The 27,173-nt window shown below is 42.9% G+C and overlaps 1 protein-coding gene across 1 annotated transcript in view; it reads left to right on the top strand.

Annotated features, from left to right (window-relative positions):
* stx1a (syntaxin 1A (brain)) overlaps nt 1-27,173 on the top strand; it is a 236,651-nt gene that overhangs the window by 43,447 nt on the left and 166,031 nt on the right. Inside the window, exons 2-3 of the mRNA XM_065024200.1 lie at nt 2,983-3,057; nt 22,373-22,472. Coding sequence (XP_064880272.1) covers nt 2,983-3,057; nt 22,373-22,472 — 175 coding nt within the window. The remainder of the gene's footprint in view (nt 1-2,982; nt 3,058-22,372; nt 22,473-27,173) is intronic.

The following is a 27,173-nucleotide window of genomic DNA, read 5'->3' as shown; positions in this document are numbered from 1 at the left end:
CGGCTAATGTTATCACCAGTATTGGCTGCTAGTGTTATCACCAGTAGTGTCTGCTAGTGTTATCACCAGTATAGGCTGCTAGTGTTATCACCAGTATAGGCTGCTAGTGTTATCACCAGGCTGCTAGTGTTATCACCAGTATAGTATGCTAGTATTATCACCAGGCTGCTAGTGTTATCACCAGTATAGTCTGCTAGTGTTATCACCAGTATAGTCTGCTAGTGTTATCACCAGTATAGTCTGCTAGTATTATCATCAGGCTGCTAGTGTTATCACCAGTATAAGCTGCTAGTGTTATCACCAGGCTGCTAGTGTTATCACCAGGCTTCTAGTGTTATCACCAGTATAGGCTGCTAGTGTTATCACCAATATAGGCTGCTAATCTTATCACCAGGCTGCTAGTGTTATCACCAGTATAGTCTTCTTATCACCAGGCTGCTAGTGTTATCACCAGTATAGTCTTCTAGGGTTATCACCAGGCTGCTAGTGTTATCACCAATATAGTCTGCTAGTGTTATCACCAGTGTTATCACCAGTATAGGCTGCTAGTGTTATCACCAGTATGGTCTGCTAGTATTATCACCAGTCTGCTAGTGTTATCACCAGTATAGTCTGCTAGTGTTATCACCAGCATAGTCTGCTAGTATTATCACTAGTCTGCTAGTGTTATCACCAGGCTGCTAGTGTTATCACCAGTATAGTCTGCTAGTGTTATCACCAGGCTGCTAGTGTTATCACCAGTATAGTCTGCTAGTGTTATCACCAGGCTGCTAGTGTTATCACCAGTATAGTCTGCTAGTGTTATCACCAGGCTGCTAGTGTCTTCACCAGGCTTGCTCGTGTTTTTTATTTATTTTTTTATTTCACCTTTATTTAACCAGGTAGGCTAGTTGAGAACAAGTTCTCATTTGCAACTGCGACCTGGCCAAGATAAAGCATAGCATAGCATGTTATCAGCAGGCTGCTAGTATTATCACTAGTCTGCTAGTATTATCACTAGTCTGCTAGTATTATCACCAGGCTGCTAGTGTTATCACCAGGCTGCTAGTGTTATCACCAGTATAAGCTGCTAGTATTATCACCAGTCTGCTAGTGTTATCACCAGTATAGTCTTCTAGGGTTATCACCAGGCTGCTAGTGTTATCACCAGGCTGCTAGTGTTATCACCAGTATAAGCTGCTAGTATTATCACCAGTCTGCTAGTGTTATCACCAGTCTGCTAGTGTTTTCACCAGCATAGTCTGCTAGTGTTATCACCAGGCTGCTAGTGTTATCACCAGGTTGCTAGTGTTATCACCAGTATAAGCTGCTAGTGTTATCACCAGTATAGTCTGCTAGTGTTATCACCAGTCTGCTAGTGTTTTCACCAGCATAGTCTGCTAGTGTTATCACCAGGCTGCTAGTGTTATCACCAGTATAGTCTGCTAGTGTTATCACCAGTCTGCTAGTGTTATCACCAGTCTGCTAGTATTATCACCAGTCTGCTAGTGTTATCACCAGTATAGTCTGCTAGTGTTATCACCAGGCTGCTAGTGTTATCACTAGTCTGCTAGTATTATCACTAGTCCGCTAGTGTTATCACCAGGCTGCTAGTGTTATCACCAGTATAGGCTGCTAGTGTTATCACCAATATAGGCTGCTAGTGTTATCACCAGTATGGTCTGCTAGTATTATCACCAGTCTGCTAGTGTTATCACCAGTATAGTCTGCTAGTGTTATCACCAGGCTACTAGTGTTATCACCAGTATGGTCTGCTAGTATTATCACCAGTCTGCTAGTGTTATCACCAGCATAGTCTGCTAGTGTTATCACCAGGCTGCTAGTATTATCACTAGTCTGCTAGTGTTATCACCAGTCTGCTAGTGTTATCACCACTATAGTCTGCTAGTGTTATCACCAGGCTGCTAGTATTATCACTAGTCTGCTAGTATTATCACTAGTCCGCTAGTATTATCACTAGTCTGCTAGTGTTATCACCAGGCTGCTAGTGTTATCACCAGTATAGGCTGCTAGTGTTATCACCAGGCTGCTAGTGTTATCACCAATATATGCTGCTAATGTTATCACCAGGCTGCTAGTGTTATCACCAGTATAGTCTTCTAGTGTTATCACCAGGCTGCTAGTGTTATCACCAGTATTGTCTTCTAGGGTTATCACCAGGCTGCTAGTGTTATCACCAGTATAGTCTGCTAGTGTTATCACCAGGCTGCTAGTGTTATCACCAGGCTGCTAGTGTTATCACCAGTCTGCTAGTGTTATCACCAGGCTGCTAGTGTTATCACCAGTATAGGCTGCTAGTATTATCACCAGTATAGTCTGCTAGTGTTATCACCAGGCTGCTAGTATTATCACCAGTATAGTCTGCTAGTGTTATCGCCAGTATAGTCTGCTAGTATTATCACCAGTCTGCTAGTGTTATCACCAGGCTGCTAGTGTTATCACCAGTCTGCTAGTGTTATCACCAGGCTGCTAGTGTTATCACCAGTATAGGCTGCTAGTGTTATCACCAGTATAGTCTGCTAGTGTTATCACCAGGCTGCTAGTATTATCACCAGTATAGTCTGCTAGTGTTATCGCCAGTATAGTCTGCTAGTATTATCACCAGTCTGCTAGTGTTATCACCAGGCTACTAGTGTTATCACCAGTCTGCTAGTGTTATCACCAGCATAGTCTGCTAGTGTTATCACCAGTCTGCTAGTGTTATCACCAGCATAGTCTGCTAGTATTATCACCAGTCTGCTAGTGTTATCACCAGCATAGTCTGCTAGTGTTATCACCAGTCTGCTAGTATTATCACTAGTCTGCTAGTGTTATCACCAGTATAGTCTGATAATATGAGCAGACTGGTGATATACTGGTTATATCACTATACTGGTGATATCACCAGTATGGGCCCACAGTTTATCATTCTGGATATTCTGTCTATGAGTTGGATGCTATTTGTTAATATGTACCAATGACCGTGAGTGTGTGTGTCACCAGGGGAAGGAGACTGAGGAGGAAGAGGAGGTGGCCGTGGGCATGGACAAAGGCTTCATGGATGAATTCTTTGAGCAGGTGAGATACATCCTTTTTTTCCTCTCTTATTTTCTCTCTCTCTCATTACATTGTCTTCTAATTAATAACTTTCCACTCATTGCTCAAAACAGTTCTCCTGACAAGCAGTCTTTTCTGCATGGAGATAAGATGACTGCTCCAGTCTCATCTGCATGGAGATAAGACGACTGCTCCAGTCTCATCTGCATGGAGATAAGACGACTGCTCCAGTCTCATCTGCATGGAGATAAGACGACTGCTCCAGTCTCATCTGCATGGAGATATGACGACTGCTCCAGTCTCATCTGCATGGAGATAAGACGACTGCTCCAGTCTCATCTGCATGGAGATAAGACGACTGCTCCAGTCTCATCTGCATGGAGATATGACGACTGCTCCAGTCTCATCTGCATGGAGATAAGACGACTGCTCCAGTCTCATCTGCATGGAGATAAGACGACTGCTCCAGTCTCATCTGCATGGAGATAAGACGACTGCTCCAGTCTCATCTGCATGGAGGTAAGACGACTGCTCCAGTCTCATCTGCATGGAGATAAGTCTCATCTGCATGGAGATAAGCTGCTCAGTCTCATCTGCATGGAGATAAGACGACTGCTCCAGTCTCATCTGCATGGAGATAAGACGACTGCTCCAGTCTCATCTGCATGGAGATAAGACGACTGCCCCAGTCTCATCTGCATGGAGATAAGACGACTGCCCCAGTCTCATCTGCATGGATGTGACTGCTGCTCTCCTGTTGGTATTTCCTCTGCGTATGAATTCAAAAGGCTTTTTTTTAAAGTGCACCGTAATCATTCAAATGCTGTATCTCCCCTCCAGTGTGCTTAGATTTGATATATTATGCTCATAGATGTTGTTCCTCGTGTGGATCGTTAAGTGTTTTATTTCATTTCCAAGGGCCTTTTTATTGATCCCCACACAAAACATTCTCCGCCAGGCTTTGAAAATGAACACCGTTTTTCCATTTGAATTGTACATATTGGAGGTCAGTGCTCCACAGGGCCTTTACAAGTCCACGTTGTACATTGCCTAATAGGGTTGTGTGTTTGTCCCATGCGTTTGTGAGTGTTTTTCCGTATGCTGTTTACTTGAAGAAGGTGCCTTTAGTGAGGTTGTCGAGGGCTCTTCTAATGGGGGCCCATTTGACTGTCGCACCAGTTTAGATCTCCACAGAGAGAGGCATGCTGGGAGAAAGACACAGACACACACACACACCAGTGGCGGTCGGTGCCTTTTAAGATTAGGAAGGACAATTATTTGGCCTTATTTCTATTACAGCATAGGATGACTGTCATTCATACTCCATTCACCCAGCTTCATGTCACATTGATACGTTTAGGCTACTAAAATGTTCTCTATACCCACCATGAGGTTGTTACAACAGGTCGAGAGACAAACTGGAGTAATCAGACAGTGAGCCGTTCAATACTGCCTTGCTCACTCTTTCCTGCGTCTAGGGTGAAATCATTAGTCCAAACAGTTGCAAAACGTTACATTTTGCAACTAAAACGGGGAGTGTCTGTTGAACATATAATAATGTAATATTCAATAACGGTAAGTTAGACTAACTATTAGCACTGCACAAACTGGTGGGTAATAACCTTCGATCTGGATAATAACACAAAACAGATCATAAGACTACAGAAATGTATCAACAAATATTATGAAAACAAGCAACAGACAAACATGATGGAGAGTAAAACAGGGGAACCAATCAACATGGAGAGTAAAACAGGGGAACCAATCAACATGGAGAGTAAAACAGGGGAACCAATCAACATGGAGAGTAAAACAGGGGAACCAATCAACACGGAGAGTAAAACAGGGGAACCAATCAACACGGAGAGTAAAACAGGGGAACCAATCAACATGGAGAGTAAAACAGGGGAACCAATCAACACGGAGAGTAAAACAGGGGAACCAATCTCATCACGGAGAGTAAAACAGGGGAACCAATCAACATGGAGAGTAAAACAGGGGAACCAATCTCAACATGGAGAGTAAAACAGGGGAACCAATCAACACGGAGAGTAAAACAGGGGAACCAATCAACACGGAGAGTAAAACAGGGGAACCAATCTCATCACGGAGAGTAAAACAGGGGAACCAATCTCATCACGGAGAGTAAAACAGGGGAACCAATCAACATGGAGAGTAAAACAGGGGAACCAATCTCAACATGGAGAGTAAAACAGGGGAACCAATCAACACGGAGAGTAAAACAGGGGAACCAATCTCATCACGGAGAGTAAAACAGGGGAACCAATCAACATGGAGAGTAAAACAGGGGAACCAATCTCAACATGGAGAGTAAAACAGGGGAACCAATCAACATGGAGAGTAAAACAGGGGAACCAATCAACATGGAGAGTAAAACAGGGGAACCAATCAACATGGAGAGTAAAACAGGGGAACCAATCAACATGGAGAGTAAAACAGGGGAACCAATCAACATGGAGAGTAAAAACAGGGGAACCAATCTCAACGTGGAGAGTCAAACAGGGGAACCAATCAACATGGAGAGTAAAACAGGGGAACCAATCTCAACATGGAGAGTAAAACAGGGGAACCAATCAATATAGAGAGTAAAACAGGGGAACCAATCAACATGGAGAGTAAAACAGGGGAACCAATCTCAACATGGAGAGTAAAACAGGGGAACCAATCAACATGGAGAGTAAAACAGGGGAACCAATCAACATGGAGAGTAAAACAGGGGAACCAATCTCAACATGGAGAGTAAAACAGGGGAACCAATCAACATGGAGAGTAAAACAGGGGAACCAATCAACACGGAGTAAAACAGTAAAAGTAAAACAGGGGAACCAATCAACATGGAGAGTAAAACAGGGAACAATCACATGGAGAGTAAAACAGGGGAACCAATCAACATGGGGAACCAATCTCATCACGGAGAGTAAAAACCAATCAACATGGAGAGTAAAACTTCAATCAGAACATGGAGAGTAAAACAGGGGAACCAATCAACATGGAGAGTAAAACAGGGGAACCAATCAACATGGAGAGTAAAACAGGGGAACCAATCAACATGGAGAGTAAAACAGGGGAACCAATCAACATGGAGAGTCAACATGGAGAGTAAAACAGGGAACCAATCTCAACAAGAGTCAAACAGGGGAACCAATCAACATGGAGAGTAAAACAGGGAACCAATCTCAACATGGAGAGAAAACAGGGAACCAATCAAACAAGAGTAAAACAGGGGAACCAATCAACATGGAGAGTAAAACAGGGGAACCAATCTCAACATGGAAAAACAGGGGAACAATCAACATGGAGAGTAAAACAGGGAACCAATCAACATGGAGAGTAAAACAGGGGAAACCAATCAACATGGAGAGTAAAACAGGGGAACCAATCAACACGGAGAGTAAAACAGGGGAACCAATCAACAGGAGAGTAAAACAGGGAACCAATCAACACGGAGAGTAAAACAGGGGAACCAATCAACATGGAGAGTAAAACAGGGAACCAATCTCAACATGGAGAGTAAAACAGGGGAACCAATCAACATGGAGAGTAAAACAGGGGAACCAATCAACATGGAGAGTAAAACAGGGGAACCAATCAACATGGAGAGTAAAACAGGGGAACCAATCAACATGGAGAGTAAAACAGGGGAACCAATCAACATGGAGAGTAAAAACAGGGGAACCAATCTCAACGTGGAGAGTCAAACAGGGGAACCAATCAACATGGAGAGTAAAACAGGGGAACCAATCTCAACATGGAGAGTAAAACAGGGGAACCAATCAATATAGAGAGTAAAACAGGGGAACCAATCAACATGGAGAGTAAAACAGGGGAACCAATCTCAACATGGAGAGTAAAACAGGGGAACCAATCAACATGGAGAGTAAAACAGGGGAACCAATCAACATGGAGAGTAAAACAGGGGAACCAATCTCAACACGATGGAGTGTACGACAGGGGAACCAATCTCAACATGACAACGTGACTCTTCTACAGACACAGACGATTTAATATTTTCACCAGCGGGAATGGTAAAGGTCGAAACCTATCTGTTAAAATCAATAAATGACAAACTGGGCAACATACTTGAACTAGTCAGTGAGAATATAAAGAGTTGAAGACGAGCCTCGAGATGAGAGACGGAAAAGCTGCGACATTGGAGAAAGACACAAACAAGCATAAAGGAACAGTCAATAAGATTGAAACCGAAGTTAACGAACTTAAAAATGAGAACATAGTTCTGAGAGAACTAGATCCACGAGAGAGAATCTGGTACTTACAGGTATCCAAGAGAAAGAAGGAGAAGTTCCTGAATCTGTAGTTAGAGAGTTCCTCCTTACAAGCGCTTCAGATCCCACGCGAAGCTATCGACAAAATCCAACTTGAACGTGTACACGGACTGAGAGGGTAGAGGTATGAACGCCCAATCGTTGCCTTCTTTAAAGATGAAATAATGGTTAAAAGCCTGGGTAAAGCCTGGGTAAAAGACCTGCTTGCATGAAAATAGACGACCAGTTCCTGAAGGAAATAACAGAACGCCACAAAGTATCCAATCTTCAAGGAAAATAGATTGAAAGGGAAGCGTGTAGCTCTCGTAGTCAATAAACTGTCTATTGACACCCAAATGTTCAGAGACACAAAGACTACTCCATGGCTATTCTAAAAATTACAAAGTTCTCATAGAGGAGGCAAATAATGGAACACAATACTAGCCATGGTATGGATTGTAATAACACAAAAATATATATATAGATATAAAAGCTATCTTGAAATATAACTAATTGGAACACAAAAGCACTAATTCAACATGGTGGAGATAAATGCACAGCAGACAGAAGGCTCAGTGTGTGTGGATGTGTTGAGATGGAAGGTGTGGTGTGTTTCCTGGTGTTTGGGAAAGTGGAGATAAATGCACAGCAGACAGAAGGCTCAGTCTGTGTGGATGTGTTGAGATGGAAGGTGTGGTGTGTTTCCTGGTGTTTGGGAAAGTGGAGATAAATACACAGCAGACAGAAGGCTCAGTATGTGTGGATGTGTTGAGATGGAAGGTGTGGTGTGTTTCCTGGTGTTTGGGAAAGTGGAGATAAATACACAGCAGACAGAAGGCTCAGTATGTGTGGATGTGTTGAGATGGAAGGTGTGGTGTGTTTCCTGGTGCTTGGGAAAGTGGAGATAAATACACAGCAGACAGAAGGCTCAGTATGTGTGGATGTGTTGAGATGGAAGGTGTGGTGTGTTTCCTGGTGTTTGGGAAAGTGGAGATAAATACACAGCAGACAGAAGGCTCAGTATGTGTGGATGTGTTGAGATGGAAGGTGTGGTGTGTTTCCTGGTGCTTGGGAAAGTGTGGCGTTAAGTGAGTGAGAAAGGAAATGGTTGCATATCCCAGAACCAATGTACAGTGGGGCAAAAAAAGTATTTAGTCAGCCACCAATTGTGCAAGTTCTCCCACTTAAAAAGATGAGAGAGGCCTGTAATTTTCATCATAGGTACACTTCAACTATGACAGACAAAATTAGAAAAAAATCCAGAAAATCACATTGTAGGATTTTTAATGAATTTATTTGCAAATTATGGTGGAAAATAAGTATTTGGTCAATAACAAAAGTTTCTCAATACTTTGTCATTGCCAACAAAGGGTATATAACAGAGGTCAAACATTTTCTGTAAGTCTTCACAAGGTTTTCACACACTGTTGCTGGTATTTTGGCCCATTCCTCCATGCAGATCTCCTCTAGAGCATCAGAGTTGAAGTGTACCTATGATGAAAATCACAGGCCTCTCTCATCTTTTTAAGTGGGAGAACTTGCACAATTGGTAGCTGACTAAATACTTTTTTGCCCCACTGTATGTGTGTGAGCATGTGTTGTGAGAGAGCATTCAATGTTGTGCAGATGAGGGTTATACATTTTATAAGGAATTATACATCTATTTATGTATTGTCCTATCATGGTGGAACTGCATTTTAAAATAAATTATACATCTATTTTTTCCGGAAATTTTCCACGGGAAGTTCAGCCCGGGAATTTGGGGAATTTTGCCTAAATCATCAAACAAGTAAGCTTATAACAGTGAACCTTTTTTTGTGGGATACACATTAGGCAATTCTAGGTCTTGTGGCATATTTTGATTAAACTATCCCCAATTCAATGGCATTTCAACCCTCTGCATGCACAATGCATTCTTTCATCACATGTGCACTGATCACATGTACAGCTGATTCTCAAGATCTTGCACACTAATGAGATGCTATTAAGCCCACACTACTACACTGTCTGAGCCAAGGACTACATGCTTTCTGGTAAGTTTTGATTACAATACTGGGTGGGGTGAATATATTTCATATGACACATGATTTTTTTTGTTAACTAGTAAATGGTAGCCGACAGCAAAGTGTGTTTAAATCATTTCTAACTTGTTAACAATTTCTGCTAGTTAGTTTTTGCTACCATGTGGGTTTTAGCTTGCTTGAGTCTGCTAACCGAGGAGTGTTAATTCACCTGTTTCCATGCCCGTTTCATTTTAAAACATTTATCTTAATTATGTATCTGTACATGGAATTGTATTTATTTATATTTTTACTCATTTATTTCCTAATCTTTACAGGAAAATGCCATGGGCATTATCTGATGTGTAGAGACATTTCACTGCCGCTAATGTAGAAGGAAAAGCTGTGTACATTTGCAAATACTGTGCCAAATCCTGCAAAGAATGCAACAAAGATGCAGAATCATCTGGCCAAGTGCATAAAGTTCCCTCAGCGCTCACAACAAGCAACCTCTGACAAAAGTCCCTCTACTTCTATTCGAGGTGAAAATTATGAATCAGACACCTTACCAATAGCAACAGCTCATGGTCCTCCTCGAATCATACATTTTTTTTTTTTACTCAATGGAGGAACGTAGTCAGAGAAATGCTGATGAATGTCTTGCTCGAGCTGTGTATGCAACTGGTTCACCTCTGATGCTCACAGTGTATTGGAAGAGATTTCTGAATGTTCTTCACGCAGCATACACCTCTCCAACCAGACATATCTACTCATTTGCTGGATGCAGAGTTCAACAGAGTTCAAGTGAAGGTCAAGCAAATCATAGAGAAAGCATACTGTATTGCAATCATCTCTGATGGGTGGTCGAATGTTCGGGGAAAGGAATAATTCACTATATCATCTCCACCACTCAACCAGTATTCTACAAGAGCATAGACACAAAGGACAACAGACACACCGGTCTCTACATTGCAGATGAGCTGAAGGCAGTCATCAATGACCTTGGACCACAGAAGGTATTTGCACTGGTGACAGACAATGTTGTGAACATGAAAGCTGCTTGGTCTAAACTGGAGGAGTCCTACCCTCACATCACACCCATTGGCTGTGCTGTTCATGCATTGAATCTGCTCCTCAAGGACATCATGGCACTGTAAACAGTGGACACACTCTACAAGAGAGCCAAGGAAATGGTTATCACATTATAGCAGTAATCTACCTCACCAAGCAAAGTGAGAAGAATACACATTGAAGCTGCCCAGCAACACCCGTTGGGGTGGTCTTGTCATCATGTTTGACAGTCTCCTGGAGGGGAAGGAGTCTCTCCAAATCCATATCATTTTACAGGTGTATATTGAAAACGTTTTTGGGAGATGCGATGGATCATTGGGGATCATTCAATATTCCCTTTCTTTTGTTGTTCAGTGAAATCATCCAATGTGAAGAGTCAACCAATTGAATTAAAATTTAATTCGGAACGGAATAGTTTTTAAAATTTCTATTGGAAGGATTTAATAATTTGTAATTATGTCTACTTATGATAAGGTAAAAGGTTTATGTTTCTGTCTCCACATGATATGATAAATATATCCAATGCAAAAAAACATCTTCATTTAAATGGTATTAATATTAATTTGCATATATTTCCGTTAATTCCCATATATTCCTGTTTAATTCCCACAGAAAGTTTCCACCTCTGAATATTCCCCAAAATGTGCAACCCTAGTCCTATATTGATGGAACAGTCCACAGCTATATACCCTAGGCACCCACCTGAATGACCCAGACACTAAAGAGAAGTCCCTGCTGTTAGCTGCCTGCATGCAGCCAAAATGCGGTCAGAGACCTAAAGCAGTACAGCTGTCTCATCATACTGAGCCTGCAGAGCCAGAGCCCCCTGATGGGAGAGCCTTAATATACAAGGAAAATCTCAACGCTGCTAATGAGAACCTTGACGACCTCGTATCTAGCCGGTGGGGTGCCCCCACCCAGGCAGTGGCAGTGCTGGCAACACTGGCTGCAGTAACCCATGGGGAGGGGGGTCACACTCGGACATTCAGAGAGGGGGCAAATTATTGTGGCCCTGGTGGCACAAAATAATCAAAAGGTCTGACTGCACAGAGATGCTTGGGAATATGGGGCGACAGGTAGCCTAGTGGTTAGAACGTTGGACTAGTAACTGAAAGGTTGCTAGATCGAATCCCGGCTGACGAGGTAAAAATCTGTCGTTCTGCCCATGAACAAGGGCGATAAACCCACTGTTCGTAGGCTGTCAATGAAAATAAGGATTTGTTCTTAACTGCCTTGCCTGGTTAAATAAATGGGGGAACATGTGTGGGTGTTTCAGGGGAAGGGGGTGGATCTGACTTCCATCACCTAGGACGTGACTATGGTTAATCAAATCCCCCCATTCCTGCCCTTTTTTTTGCTTCTCATACAGCTGCAACTGTATACGCATTTGTAAATCAAGACCTTTCTTGAATTGGGCTCTGAGATGGCGCAACTGTTGAGAATCTGAGTAAGGCTGTTGTGGGGGAAAGGTGTGTGTGTGTGTGTCCCACAACTGTTGCGAGGGAGTAAAAGATGTTAGGACAATATAGGATGAATCACAATAATTGTTTGCTCAAAAATAATTGCTTTCCATAATGTAATTTTGGTAATGGTGAGAGGTAAAAATCCTTTGCATAAACTGCCTAGATTACTGCAAATATGAATAGCTAATTATGGAAAATAAGATAAGATAAATAGGAATTAAAAATTGTTAATAGCAAAATATAATACTAGTCGAGGTGAGGGCAAAATGCATTTGGCGGTTGATTGGCTTCTGTTCTGTGGGTGGCACTGTGCTGTTTTCAAAGGATGGGTCCCGGTCTCTCCGGGGCCATGGGATCGGGGGGGTCGGGAGTCGTCTGCCAGTCATTGGGATGACAACCCAACTCTGGATGAGGAAGGGTTTTAGTGGGTGGAATAGTGGGGACCAATAGGAGGTTTACTTAGCAGCAATGCAAATATCATGGTACAGCTACAGTGGGGAGAACAAGTATTTGATACACTGCCGATTTTGCAGGTTTTCCTACTTACAAAGCATGTAGAGGTCTGTCATTTATCATAGGTACACTTCAACTGTGAGAGACGGAATCTAAAACAAAAATCCAGAAAATCACATTGTATGATTTTTAAGTAATTCATTTGCATTTTATTGCATGACATAAGTATTTGATACATCAGAAAAGCAGAACTTAATATTTGGTACAGAAACCATTGTTAGCAATTACAGAGATCATCCGTTTCCTGTAGTTCTTGACCAGGTTTGCACACACTGCAGCAGGGACTTCTCCTCCATACAGACCTTCTCCAAGTTAGGGTCCTCCCACTGGGCTGTCCCGAATTGTCCCCTCAGTTGGTCCCCAGGGGGTGTCTCGACTGGCCCCTCGAAATCGAGGAGGGAAGGCTGGGCTCTTCCTCCCGTGGTTCCCCTGACTCCGGATGCGTAGATACAGGTTGGTCAACCGTTTGCTTCTGAGCTACAAAGGCGATGGGTCATACCTCTTCCTCAGCTCGTGCCGCCACAGGGCTGCGAACAGTGGACAATCTCGTCCCACTGGGAGAGGTACTGGCAACTCTGGTACTGCACCCACATCATCTGGCGTCACGATGTTGGCCCATACGGTTGGATACAGTTTTGTGTCCCCTTGAACACAGGAAATGGACATCTCCCTACCACGTTTGATCTCCTGGGTCAGCAGGCTCGTGGTTACCATACTTCCGGAGTCTAATAGAGCTTCCGTGTCTGTCAACCTTCACCGGGACTATGGGTGCAGTTGATTCGTGGTGTGCCCAACAGGAGGTGACGTAGTTCACTGCATAACCCACCTCGCTTCTGAGGCTTCAACTCCTCTCAAGCCGGGCAATTCCAGGCAATGTGCCCCCGGGCGCCACACTCAAAACACCTCCATTGGTCTCCATCTACAGTGGGGAGAACAAGTATTTGATAACCTGCAAAAACAGCAGTGTTTCCTACTTACAATGCATGTAGAGGTCTGTCATTTTTTATCATAGGTGCACTTCAACTGTGAGAGACGGAATCTAAAACAAAAATCCAGAAGATCATACGTTTCCTGTATTTCTTGACCAGGTTTGCACAAACTGCAGCAGGGATTTTGGCCCACTCCTCCATACAGACCTTCTCCAGATCTTTCAGGTTTCAGGGCTGTCGCTGGGCAATACGGACTTTCAGCTCCCTCCAAAGATTTTCTATTGGGTTCAGGTCTGGAGAAGGCCACTCCAGGACCTTGAGATGCTTCTTACAGAGCCACTCCTTATCCCAACCTTGTGCAGGTCTACAATTTAGCCCTGATGTCCTTACACAGCTCTCTGGTCTTGGACATTGTGGAGAGGTTGGAGTCGGTGTGTGGACAGGTATCTTTATACAGGTAACGAGTTCAAACAGGTGCAGTTAATACAGGTAATGAGTGGAGAACAGGAGGGCTTCTTAAAGAAAAACTAACAGGTCTGTGAGAGCCGGAATTCTTACTGGTTGGTAGGTGATCAAATACTTATGTCATGCAATAAAATGCAAATGAATTACTTACAAATCATATGTGATTTTCTGGATTTTTGTTTTAGATTCCGTCTCTCACAGTTGAAGTGTACCTATGATTAAAAAAAATACAGACCTCTACATGCTTTGTAAGTAGGAAAACCTGCAAAATCGGCAGTGTATCAAATACTTGTTCTCCCCACTGTACCTGGGGTCTTCGGTGGCGGTTCGGCCCTACCCCAGCCGTCTCTCCACGGGTTTGCGGTCCTTTGGCTGTCGGGTCGGGGTACCCAGCAGTGGGGTTGACCTTCCGACTCCTCGGACGGGTCGCCGACTCGGTCCGGCTCACACTCAGCAGAGCCTAAGTGTTCTGATGCGTCTCCACTGCTTCCAGGAGGCCCTGCAAGGTCTGGGGTGCGCATAGACTCGCTGCCCTCTTCATGTCATGGGGTAGTGCCCATAGGACGCGATCCAGGACCACTGTCTAGGATAGAGAGGGTGGGTACGTCGGTTAGGAGCCATCCCCTGGTGACGCGCAGTAGGTCACTCATCTGGGCTCGGGGGGATGGGTCGGCTACGAACCTCCAGTCGTGGAAGAGTTGAGCCCAATGGGCCAGGCTGTACCCGTAGCGGCTGAGAATCTCCCGTTTGAGTCCGTCTTAGTTAGCCGCCTGTTCATCATTCAGCTCCCAATATGCCTTTTGGGCATTCCCAGAGAGGAACCGGGGCCAGCAGGCTGGCCCACTTCTGCCTTGGCTACCCTTCCCGTAGTACTGTCCGTTCAAACGTACAGAGGTAGGTTTCGTCATCTTCTGTTAGCTTGATTAAGAACTGGTTTGGATGTGATTCAGTAGATGCTCCTCCTTGTAGCTTCCTGATTTCCTGAATGAGGATGCCCGCATTCTCCACCACTTGTGGCAGACCAGGGGGTTGGATCAAAACATTTACACAGATCAGACACGGACAGAGTAGGATTACCTCAGATTCAGAGGTGTTTATTAAAATAATAGTTCAAAAGAAAAGAATAGGTCTCCCCCAAGAGACCCTCTCTGGGATCCCGTCTTCTGGGCTCCGGGTCTTACTGTATCCCCCAAGAGACCCTCTCCGGGATCCCGTCTTCTGGGCGCCGGGTCTTACTGTATCCCCCAAGAGACCCTCTCCGGGATAGCGTCTTCTGGGCGCCGGGTCTTACTGTATCCCCCAGGAGACCCTCTCCGGGATCCCGTCTTCTGGGCGCCGGGTCTTACTGTATCCCCCAAGAGACCCTCTCCGGGATACCGTCTTCTGGGCTCCGGGTCTTACTGTATCCCCCAGGAGACCCTCTCCAGGATCCTGTCTTCTGGGCTCCGGGTCTTACTGTATCCCCCAGGAGACCCTCTCCGGGATCCCGTCTTCTGGGCTCGGGTCTTACTGTATCCCCCAGGAGACCCTCACCAAGATACCGTCTTCTGGGCTCCGGGTCTTACTGTATCCCCCAAGAGACCCTTTCCAGGATCCCGTCTTCTGGGCTCCGGGTCTTACTGTATCCCCCAGGAGACCCTCACCAGGATCCCGTCTTCTGGGCTCCGGGTCTTACTGTATCCCCCAGGAGACCCTCACCAGGATCCCGTCTTCTGGGCTCCGGGTCTTACTGTATCCCCCAGGAGACCCTCACCAGGATACCGTCTTCTGGGCTCCGGGTCTTACTGTATCCCCCAAGAGACCCTTTCCGGGATCCCTTCATCTGGGCTCCGGGTCTTACTGTATCCCCATGAGACCCTTTCCGGGATACCGTCTTCTGGGCTCCGGGTCTTACTGTATCCCCCAAGAGACCCTTTCCGGGATCCCGTCTTCTGGGCTCTGGGTCTTACTGTATCCCCCATGAGACCCTTTCCGGGATCCCGTCTTCTGGGCTCCGGGTCTTACTGTATCCCCCAAGAGACCCTTTCCGGGATCCCTTCTTCTGGGCTCCGGGTCTTACTGTATCCCCCATGAGACCCTTTCCGGGATACCGTCTTCTGGGCTCCAGGTCTTACTGTATCCCCCAAGAGACCCTTTCCGGGATCCCGTCTTCTGGGCTCTGGGTCTTACTGTATCCCCCATGAGACCCTTTCCGGGATCCCGTCTTCTGGGCTCCGGGTCTTACTGTATCCCCCAAGAGACCCTTTCCGGGATCCCGTCTTCTGGGCTCCGGGTCTTACTGTATCCCCCAAGAGACCCTTTCCGGGATCCCGTCTTCTGGGCTCCGGGTCTTACTGTATCCCCCAAGAGACCTTCTCCGGGATACCGTCTTCTGGGCTCCGGGTCTTACTGTATCCCCCAAGAGACCCTTTCCGGGATCCCGTCTTACTGTATCCCCCAAGAGACCCTTTCCGGGATCCCGTCTTCTGGGCTCCGGGTCTTACTGTATCCCCCAAGAGACCCTTTCCGGGATCCCGTCTTCGGTGCTCCGGGTCTTACTGTATCCCCCAAGAGACCTTCTCCAGGATACCGTCTTCTGGGCTACGGGTCTTACTGTATCCCCCAAGAGACCCTTTCCGGGATCCCGTCTTCTGGGCTCTGGGTCTTGCTGTATCCTGTGGCGATCAAAAACTGAACTCGCTCCTGTTACCTCTGATACCGTCCCCAACTATACGGGAGTCCTTTCCTCCCCCAGTCTCTTCCCTGTGTGCTTCTGGCAGCTTTATGGGACTAGTACAGCTGGTGAGCAATCAGCCCTTGATTACTCACAAACTCCCAATCAGCCCAAATTAGTCCTGGCCGGAGAGCCCGTTGAGACCTGGCACGTCCAGCAGATGGAGCCATCGCCTCGTGATGTGTATTCCTTCTGTCACCAGGCCTCGACGAGTCTCCCCCTGGTGGCTGACCTGCTGTACGCCACAGTTTACCAACATATATTTTGATAAATAGAATTGAAAGTCTCATTATGGTAAGTGGTGAAATAAGTATAGCCAGTTCTAATTGTAATGGCTTAGCAGATAATAAGAAAAGACGATCAGTATTTACCTGGCTAAAAGAGAAGGAATATAATATCTATTGTTTACAGGAAACTCATTCAACAATTTTAGATGAAGTTTTGTGGAAAAAGTACTTGTGGGGTGAAATATATTTCTCCAATGGGCAAATAAATTCAAAAGGGGTGATGATATTAATTTACAGTAATTTTGATCCGAATGTACAAATTGTCCAAACAGATCCTCAAGGATCTCAAGGAACCATAAACAGATTTGGCTCATTAATCGATACGGTCCAAATGATAATGATCCAAGCTTCTTTGAAAATATATATAAGAATTGATCAACTCTACAAGCAATGAAATACTATTATTATGGTGGGAGATTATAATACGGTTTTAAATACCTCTATGGACCGTAAAGGAAATCACTCTACAAACTACAAACTATCACCCTCAGGCACTTTATGAATGTCATGTATATATTGGAATTAGTGGATATGTGGAGGCTTAAATACCCTGACCTAGTGAGAGATACATGGAGGAGGCTTTAATACCCTGACCTAGTGAGAGATACATGGAGGAGGCTTTAATATCCTGACCTAGTGAGAGATACATGGAGGAGGCTTTAATACCCTGACCTAGTGAGAGATACATGGAGGAGGCTTAATATCCTGACCTAGTGAGATATACATGGAGGAGGCTTAATATCCTGACCTAGTGAGATATACATGGAGGAGGTTTAATACCCTGACCTAGTGAGATATACATGGAGGAGGTTTAATATCCTGACCTAGTGAGAGATACATGGAGGAGGCTTAAATACCCTGACCTAGTGAGAGATACATGGAGGAGGTTTAATACCCTGACCTAGTGAGAGATACATGGAGGAGGTTTAATACCCTGACCTAGTGAGATATACATGGAGGTTTAACACCCTGACCTAGTGAGAGATACATGGAGGAGGTTTAATACCCTGACCTAGTTAGATATACATGGAGGTTTAATATCCTGACCTAGTGAGATATACATGGAGGAGGTTTAATACCCTGACCTAGTGAGAGATACATGGAAGAGGTTTAATACCCTGACCTAGTGAGAGATACATGGAGGAGGCTTAAATACCCTGACCTAGTGAGATATACATGGAGGAGGTTTAATACCTGACCTAGTGAGATATACATGGAGGTTTAATACCTGACCTATGAGACCTAGATACATGGAGGAGGTTTATATACATGGAGGAGATTTAATACCCTGACCTAGTGAGAGATACATGGAGGAGGTTTAATACCCTGACCTAGTGAGATATACATGGAGGTTTAATACCCTGACCTAGTGAGAGATACATGGAGGAGGTTTAATACCCTGACCTAGTGAGATATACATGGAGGAGGCTTAATATCCTGACCTAGTGAGATATACATGGAGGAGGTTTAATACCCTGACCTAGTGAGATATACATGGAGGAGGTTTAATACCCTGACCTAGTGAGATATACATGGAGGAGGCTTAATACCCTGACTTAGTGGATATACATGGAGGAGGTTTAATACCCCGACCTAGTGAGATATACATGGAGGAGGCTTAATATCCTGACCTAGTGAGATATACATGGAGGAGGTTTAATACCCTGACCTAGTGAGATATACATGGAGGAGGTTTAATACCCTGACCTAGTGAGATATACATGGAGGAGGTTTAATATCCTGACCTAGTGAGATATACATGTTAATACCCTGACCTGAGAGATATACATGGAGGAGGTTTAATACCCTGACCTAGTGAGATATACATGGAGGTTTAATATCCTGACCTAGTGAGATATACATGGAGGTTTAATATCCTGACCTAGTGAGATATACATGGAGGAGGTTTAATACCCTGACCTAGTGAGAGATACATGGAAGAGGTTTAATACCCTGACCTAGTGAGAGATACATGGAGGAGGCTTAAATACCCTGACCTAGTGAGATATACATGGAGGAGGTTTAATACCCTGACCTAGTGAGATATACATGGAGGTTTAATACCCTGACCTAGTGAGATATACATGGAGGAGGTTTAATACCCTGACCTAGTGAGATATACATGGAGGAGGTTTAATACCCTGACCTAGTGAGATATACATGGAGGAGGCTTAATACACCTAGTGAGATATACATGGAGGAGGTTTAATATCCTGACCTAGTGAGATATACATGGAGGAGGTTTAATACCCTGACCTAGTGAGATATACATGGAGGAGGTTTAATACCCTGACCTAGTGAGATATACATGGAGGAGGTTTAATACCCTGACCTAGTGAGATATACATGGAGGAGGTTTAATATCCTGACCTAGTGAGAGATACATGGAGGAGGTTTAATACCCTGACCTAGTGAGATATACATGGAGGTTTAATATCCTGACCTAGTGAGATATACATGGAGGAGGTTTAATACCCTGACCTAGTGAGATATACATGGAGGAGGTTTAATACCCTGACCTAGTGAGATATACATGGAGGAGGCTTAATACCCTGACTTAGTGAGATATACATGGAGGAGGTTTAATACCCTGACCTAGTGAGATATACATGGAGGAGGCTTAATATCCTGACCTAGTGAGATATACATGGAGGAGGTTTAATACCCTGACCTAGTGAGATATACATGGAGGAGGTTTAATCAAGCTAGTCGTCTTGACTACTTTCTTATGTCATTCTCTCTGGCACCAAACGTTTAAAAAGTGTTGATAGGGAACAGAATGCGGTCGGACCATCACATAATTGGCATATATATATATATATATATATTACTCTTACAGAATGTCCCCGTGGGCGAGGATATTGGAAATTTAATCAAAGCCTACTGGATGATAACTTGTTTTTAACTAGGACAGAAGAATTTATAACTTTATTTTTCCGACATAACATAGGTACAGAAGATCCCCTTATTGTGTGGGACACTTTAAAATGTGCCTTTGGAGGCCATGCAATTCACTATTCATTTATAAAACAAAAGCGAATTAGGTCAAAAGAGTCCATCTTAACAAAGGAAATTGAAGGACTAACAGAACAGACAGGTGGCAATAAAAACTACCATAGAGGCACAGAATAAGTTAGAGGAAAAACAAAAATGAAATGGAGGAACTTATTCTAGAAAGATCCAGTGTAATATAGTATAAAAATAAAGAGAACTGGATGGAATATGGGGGAAAATGACCCAAATTCTTTTCCCATCTTCAACATAGAAATGTTACCAATGTTTTTATTGAAACTATTTGTGTAAAAATCACCCTGATTAACTCTTTACTCATATAACAGTTTACCTATTTGCTTATGGTTTTGCCGACACCTCGTGACTTGCTTTTTATATTATATAAACAAAAAATATAAAATTTGGTCTGGAATGGCAAGCCAGACACAATTAATAGGGCCTATTTATATAATGAATATGAATTCGGGGGGCAGAAATGATTAAATATTAAAGAATTAGACCTCTCACTAAAATCATCAGTCATACAAAAGATATACTTAAATCTGAAATGGTTCTCTAGTAAATTAGTAAAATGTCTCACCCCATGTTCAAGAATGGCCTTTTCCTTTTATTCAGATTACAACTGCTCACTTTCGGTTATTTGAAAATGAAATAATCTCCAAAATATCGTTATTTTTTTAAACAAGCCTTAGAATGGTGGTTGAAATTTCAGTTTAATCCACCTGAAAAGACAGAACAAATAATACAACAAATATTGTGGATAAACTCAAATATACGAATTGATTTTTTTTAAATGTATTTTTCGATAAAATGTGACCAATTTCTTCTGAAACTCGTCAGTCTATTCTTGTTCTGAGAAATGAAGGCTATTCCATGCGAGAAATTGCCAAGAAACGGAAGATCTCGTAGAAAGCTGTGTACTAATCCCTTCACAGAACAGAGCAAACTGGCTCTAACCAGAATGGAAAGAGGAGTGGGAGGCCTCGGTGCACAACTGAGCAAAGTACGTTCATCTCTAGGAGACAGAACGCGTCTACTTCCTGAGCGGTATGACGGCTGCGTGGTCCCATGGTGTTTATTCTTGCATACTATTGTTTGTACAGATGAACGTGGTACCTTCAGGCATTTGGAAATTGCTCCCAAGGATGAACCAGACTTGTGGAGGTCTACAATTATTTTTCTGGGGTCTTTTTTTCTCATTTCTTTCGATTTTCCCATGATGTCAAGCAAAGAGGCACTGAGTTTGAAGGTAGGCATTGAAATACATCCACAGGTACACCTTCAATTGACTCAAATTATGTCAATTAGCCTATCAGAAGCTTCTAAAGCCCTGACATCATTTTCTGGAATTTTCCAAGTTGTTCAATGGCACAGTCAACTTAGTGTATGTAAACTTCTGACCCACTGGAATTGTAATACAGTGAATTATAAGTGAAATAATCTCTGTGTAAACAATTGTTGGAAAAATTACTTGTATCATGCACAAAGTAGATGTCCTAACAGACTTGCCAATGCTATAGTTTGTTAACAAGAACTTTGTGAAGTGGTTGAAAAATGAATTTTAATGACTCCAACCTAAATGTATGTAAACTTTCAACTCCAACTGTAGATATTCCATAAAAAAATGTGCCGTTTCCAGCTACAATAGTCATTTACAACATTAACAATGTCTACACTGTTTTTCTGATCAATTTGATGTTATTTTAAATGGACAAAAAAAATTGCTTTTATATATATATATATATTTTTTTGAAGTAACTCCAGACTTTTGAACGTGTGTGTGTGTGTGTGTGTGTGTGTGTGTTTACCCCACAAAAAATATATGGGGGGTTTGGAAATGATGCAGAAAATTACATTGATGGAAGCAACAATCTATCCGCAATATTATTTATTTAACCTTTATTTAAACAGGTAGAGGCCAGGTGAGAACAAGTTGTCATTTACAACTGCGACCTGGCCAAGATAAGGCATAGCAGTTCGACACATACAACAAGAACACATTGAATAAACAAATGTACAGTCAATAACACAGTAGAAACCCACACACACAGTTCACTTCCATAACAGCCACACATAACATCATCACCTTGCTACTTTCTGGAATCTGTGCTCTCCTCCTCTCACCTTTTCTGTTCTCTCTCTCTCTCTCTCTCTCTCTCTCTCTCTCTGCCTCTCTCTCTCTCTCTGTCTTTCTCTCTCTCTCTCTCTCTCTCTCGCTCTCTCTCGCTCTCTCTCTCTCTGCCTCTCTCTCTCTCTCTGTCTCGCTCTCTCTCTCTCTCTCTGTCTCTCTCTCTCTCTGTCTCGCTCTCTCTCTCTCTGTCTCGCTCTCTCTCTCTCTGTCTCGCTCTCTCTCTGTCTCGCTCTCTCTCTCTCTCTCTCTCTCTCTCTGTCTCTCTCTCTCTCTGCTCTCTCTCTCTCTGTCTCTCTCTCTCTCTGTCTCGCTCTCTCTCTCTCTGTCTCTCTCTCTCTGTCTCTCTCTCTCTGTCTCGCTGTCTCTCTCTCTCTGTCTCTCTCTCTGTCTCTCTCTCTCTCTGTCTCTCTCTCTGTCTCTCTCTCTCCTTCTCTCCCTCTCCCTCTCTCTCCTTCTCCTACCTCTGTAGGTGGAGGAGATCCGTGTCTTCATTGAGTCCCTGGCTGAGAAGGTGGAGGAGGTGAAGAGGAAACACAGTGCCATCCTGGCTGCACCCAACCCCGACGAGAGTGAGTCACTTTACGGTTACCTTACAGCTACCCTAAACCTATACCCTATACCTATACCCTATTACCTATACCCTACACCTATACCCTATACCTATACTGTTACTTTACAGCTACCCTATACCTATTACCTATACCCTATACCTATACCCTATACTGTTACCTTACAGCTACCCTATACCCTATACTGTTACCTTACAGCTACCCTATACCCTACACTGTTACCTTACAGCTACCCTATACCTATACTCTATACACTATACCTATACCCTATATTGTTACCTTACAGATACCCTATACCCTATACCTATACCCTATACTGTTACCTTACATCTACCCTATACCATATACCTATACCCTATACTGTTACTTTACAGCTACCCTAAACCCTATACCCTATACCTATACCTATACCCTATACTGTTACCTTACAGCTACCCTATACCCTATACTGTTAACTTACAGCTACCGTATACCCTATACTGTTACCTTACAGCTACCCTATACCCTATACCTCTACCCTATACCATATCCCTATACCCTATACTGTTACCTTACAGCTACCCTATACCCTATACTGTTACCTTACAGCTACCCTATACTGTTACACTATATTACTGTTACCTTACAGCTACCCTATACCCTATACTGCTACACTATATTACTGTTACCTTACAGCTACCCTATATCCTATACCTATACCTATACCCTATACTGTTACCTTACAGCTACCCTATACCCTATACCCTATACTGTTAACTTACAGCTACCCTATACCCTATACTGTTATCTTACAGCTACCCTATACCCTATACTGTTACACTATATTACTGTTACCTTACAGCTACCCTATACCCTATACTGTTACACTATATTACTGTTACCTTACAGCTACCCTATACCCTATACTGTTACACTATATTACTGTTACCTTACAGCTACCCTATACCCTATACTGTTACACTATATTACTGTTACCCAAACCTCCATGGGGGACAGAGGTGTGATGTCACCACACTATATTAACGACACACCCCATTGATGAAGAATATTTTTTTACAAATTAATCATTCATCCCTAAGTTAATATTTAATTCCATAGCCAGACTTAAATGACTTCTAATGAGTTAGCGGATCTGATGATGGAGTCGGGCATAAGGAGAACAAGCAGGGAGAACGGGCCTCCGTTAGCTAGATGAGGAGAAGGAAGAGGAGGAGGATTTGTCACAGGAGGAAATAAAATACAATTGTATTACATTTTATTGGTCACATACACATGGTTAGCAGATGTTATTGGTCACATACACATGGTTAGCAGATGTTATTGGTCACATACACATGGTTAGCAGATGTTATTGGTCACATACACATGGTTAGCAGATGTTATTGGTCACATACACATGGTTAGCAGATGTTATTGGTCACATACACATGGTTAGCAGATGTTATTGGTCACATGGTTAGCAGATGTTATTGGTCACATAGACGTGGTTAGCAGATCTTATTGGTCACATACACATGGTTAGCAGATGTTATTGGTCACATACACATGGTTAGCAGATGTTATTGGTCACATACATGGTTAGCAGATATTATTGGTCACATACACATGGTTAGCAGATGTTATTGGTCACAAACACATGGTTAGCAGATGTTATTGGTCACATGGTTAGCAGATGTTATTGGTCACATACACATGGTTAGCAGATGTTACTGGTCACATACACATGGTTAGCAGATGTTATTGGTCACATACACATGGTTAGCAGATGTTATTGGTCACATACACGCGGTTAGCAGATGTTATTGGTCACATACACGCGGTTAGCAGATGTTATTGGTCACATAGACATGGTTAGCAGATATTATTGGTCACATACACATGGTTAACAGATATTATTGGTCACATACACATGGTTAGCAGATGTTATTGGTCACATACACATGGTTAGCAGATGTTATTGGTCACATACACATGGTTAGCAGATGTTATTGGTCACATGGTTAGCAGATGTTATTGGTCACATACACATGGTTAGCAGATGTTATTGGTCACATACACATGGTTAGCAGATGTTAATGGTCACATGGTTAGCAGATGTTAATGGTCACATACACGTGGTTAGCAGATGTTATTGGTCACATGGTTAGCAGATGTTATTGGTCACATACACATGGTGAGCAGATGTTATTGGTCACATACACGCGGTTAGCAGATGTTATTGGTCACATAGACATGGTTAGCAGATGTTATTGGTCACATAGACGTGGTTAGCAGATGTTATTGGTCACATAGACGTGGTTAGCAGATGTTATTGGTCACATACACATGGTTAGCAGATGTTATTGGTCACATACACGTGGTTAGCAGATATTATTGGTCACATACACGTGGTTAGTAGATGTTATTGGTCACATACACACGGTTAGCAGATGTTATTGGTCACATACACATGGTTAGCAGATGTTATTGGTCACATACACATGGTTAGCAGATGTTATTGGTCACATACACATGGTTAGCAGATGTTATTGGTCACATGGTTAGCAGATGTTATTGGTCACATGGTTAGCAGATGTTATTGGTCACATACACATGGTTAGTAGATGTTATTGGTCACATACACATGGTTAGTAGATGTTATTGGTCACATACACATGGTTAGTAGATGTTATTGGTCACATACACATGGTTAGCAGATGTTATTGGTCACATACACATGGTTAGCAGATGTTATTGGTCACATGGTTAGCAGATGTTATTGGTCACATGGTTAGCAGATGTTATTGGTCACATACACACGGTTAGCAGATGTTATTGGTCACATACACATGGTTAGCAGATGTTATTGGTCATACACATGGTTAGCAGATGTTATTGGTCAAAAACACATGGTTAGCAGATGTTATTGGTCACATGGTTAGCAGATGTTATTGGTCACATACACGTGGTTAGCAGATGTTATTGGTCACATGGTTAGCAGATGTTATTGGTCACATACACATGGTTAGCAGATGTTATTGGTCACATACATGTGGTTAGCAGATGTTATTGGTCACATACACGCGGTTAGCAGATGTTATTGGTCACATACACACGGTTAGCAGATGTTATTGGTCACATACACATGGTTAGCAGATGTTATTGGTCACATACACATGGTTAGCAGATGTTATTGGTCACATACACATGGTTAGCAGATGTTATTGGTCACATGGTTAGCAGATGTTATTGGTCACATAGACGTGGTTAGCAGATCTTATTGGTCACATACACATGGTTAGCAGATGTTATTGGTCACATACACATGGTTAGCAGATGTTATTGGTCACATACATGGTTAGCAGATATTATTGGTCACATACACATGGTTAGTAGATGTTATTGGTCACATACACATGGTTAGCAGATGTTATTGGTCACATACACATGGTTAGCAGATGTTATTGGTCACATACACGTGGTTAGCAGATATTATTGGTCACATACACGTGGTTAGCAGATGTTATTGGTCACATACACACGGTTAGCAGATGTTATTGGTCACATGGTTAGCAGATGTTATTGGTCACATGGTTAGCAGATGTTATTGGTCACATACACACGGTTAGCAGATGTTATTGGTCACATACACATGGTTAGCAGATGGTATTGGTCACAAACACATGGTTAGCAGATGTTATTGGTCACATGGTTAGCAGATGTTATTGGTCACATACACGTGGTTAGCAGATGTTATTGGTCACATGGTTAGCAGATGTTATTGGTCACATACACATGGTTAGTAGATGTTATTGGTCACATACACATAGTTAGTAGATGTTATTGGTCACATACACATGGTTAGCAGATGTTATTGGTCACATACACATGGTTAGCAGATGTTACTGGTCACATACACATGGTTAGCAGATGTTAATGGTCACATGGTTAGCAGATGTTATTGGTCACATACACATGGTTAGTAGATGTTATTGGTCACATACACATGGTTAGTAGATGTTAATGGTCACATACACATGGTTAGCAGATGTTACTGGTCACATGGTTAGCAGATGTTATTGGTCACATACACATGGTTAGTAGATGTTATTGGTCACATACACATGGTTAGCAGATGTCATTGGTCACATACACACGGTTATGTGACCGATGTTATTGCGAGTGTAGTGAAATGTTTATTCCACAACAAAACATAATATCTAACAAATATCACAACAAAACCTAATACACACAATCTAGTAAAGGATGAGAATATAGAAGTATAAAATATATGGATGAACAGTGACAGAGAGGCTAAGATGCAATAGATAGTAAAGAATAGATAGTGAAGGATGCAGTATTCAGTATAAACATATGAGATGAGTAATGGGAGATATGTAAACATTATTAAAGTGGCATTATTAAAGTGACTGGTGTTCCATTTATTAAAAGTGGCCAATGATATCAAGTCTGTTGGTGGAATCTGATTGGTCAGACCAGCTTTGGATAGACCTAAACACGGGGGCTTCCTGTTTTAGTTTCTGCCTATAGGAGGGGAGCAACAAGATGGAGTCTTGGTCAGATTCTCCAAAGGGAGATGCAGGGGAGGGCCTTGTATGCATCGTGGAGTGGCAGTGGTCGAGCGTGTTACTCTCTCATGTACTGCAATCGATATGCTGATAGAATTTAGGTAGCCTTGTTCTCAGATGAATTCTGCTAAAA

This window comes from Oncorhynchus nerka, linkage group LG11, assembly GCF_034236695.1.
Source record: "Oncorhynchus nerka isolate Pitt River linkage group LG11, Oner_Uvic_2.0, whole genome shotgun sequence".
NCBI classification, from domain to species: Eukaryota; Metazoa; Chordata; class Actinopteri; order Salmoniformes; family Salmonidae; genus Oncorhynchus; species Oncorhynchus nerka.
This window is presented reverse-complemented; position numbering and strand designations above follow the sequence as displayed.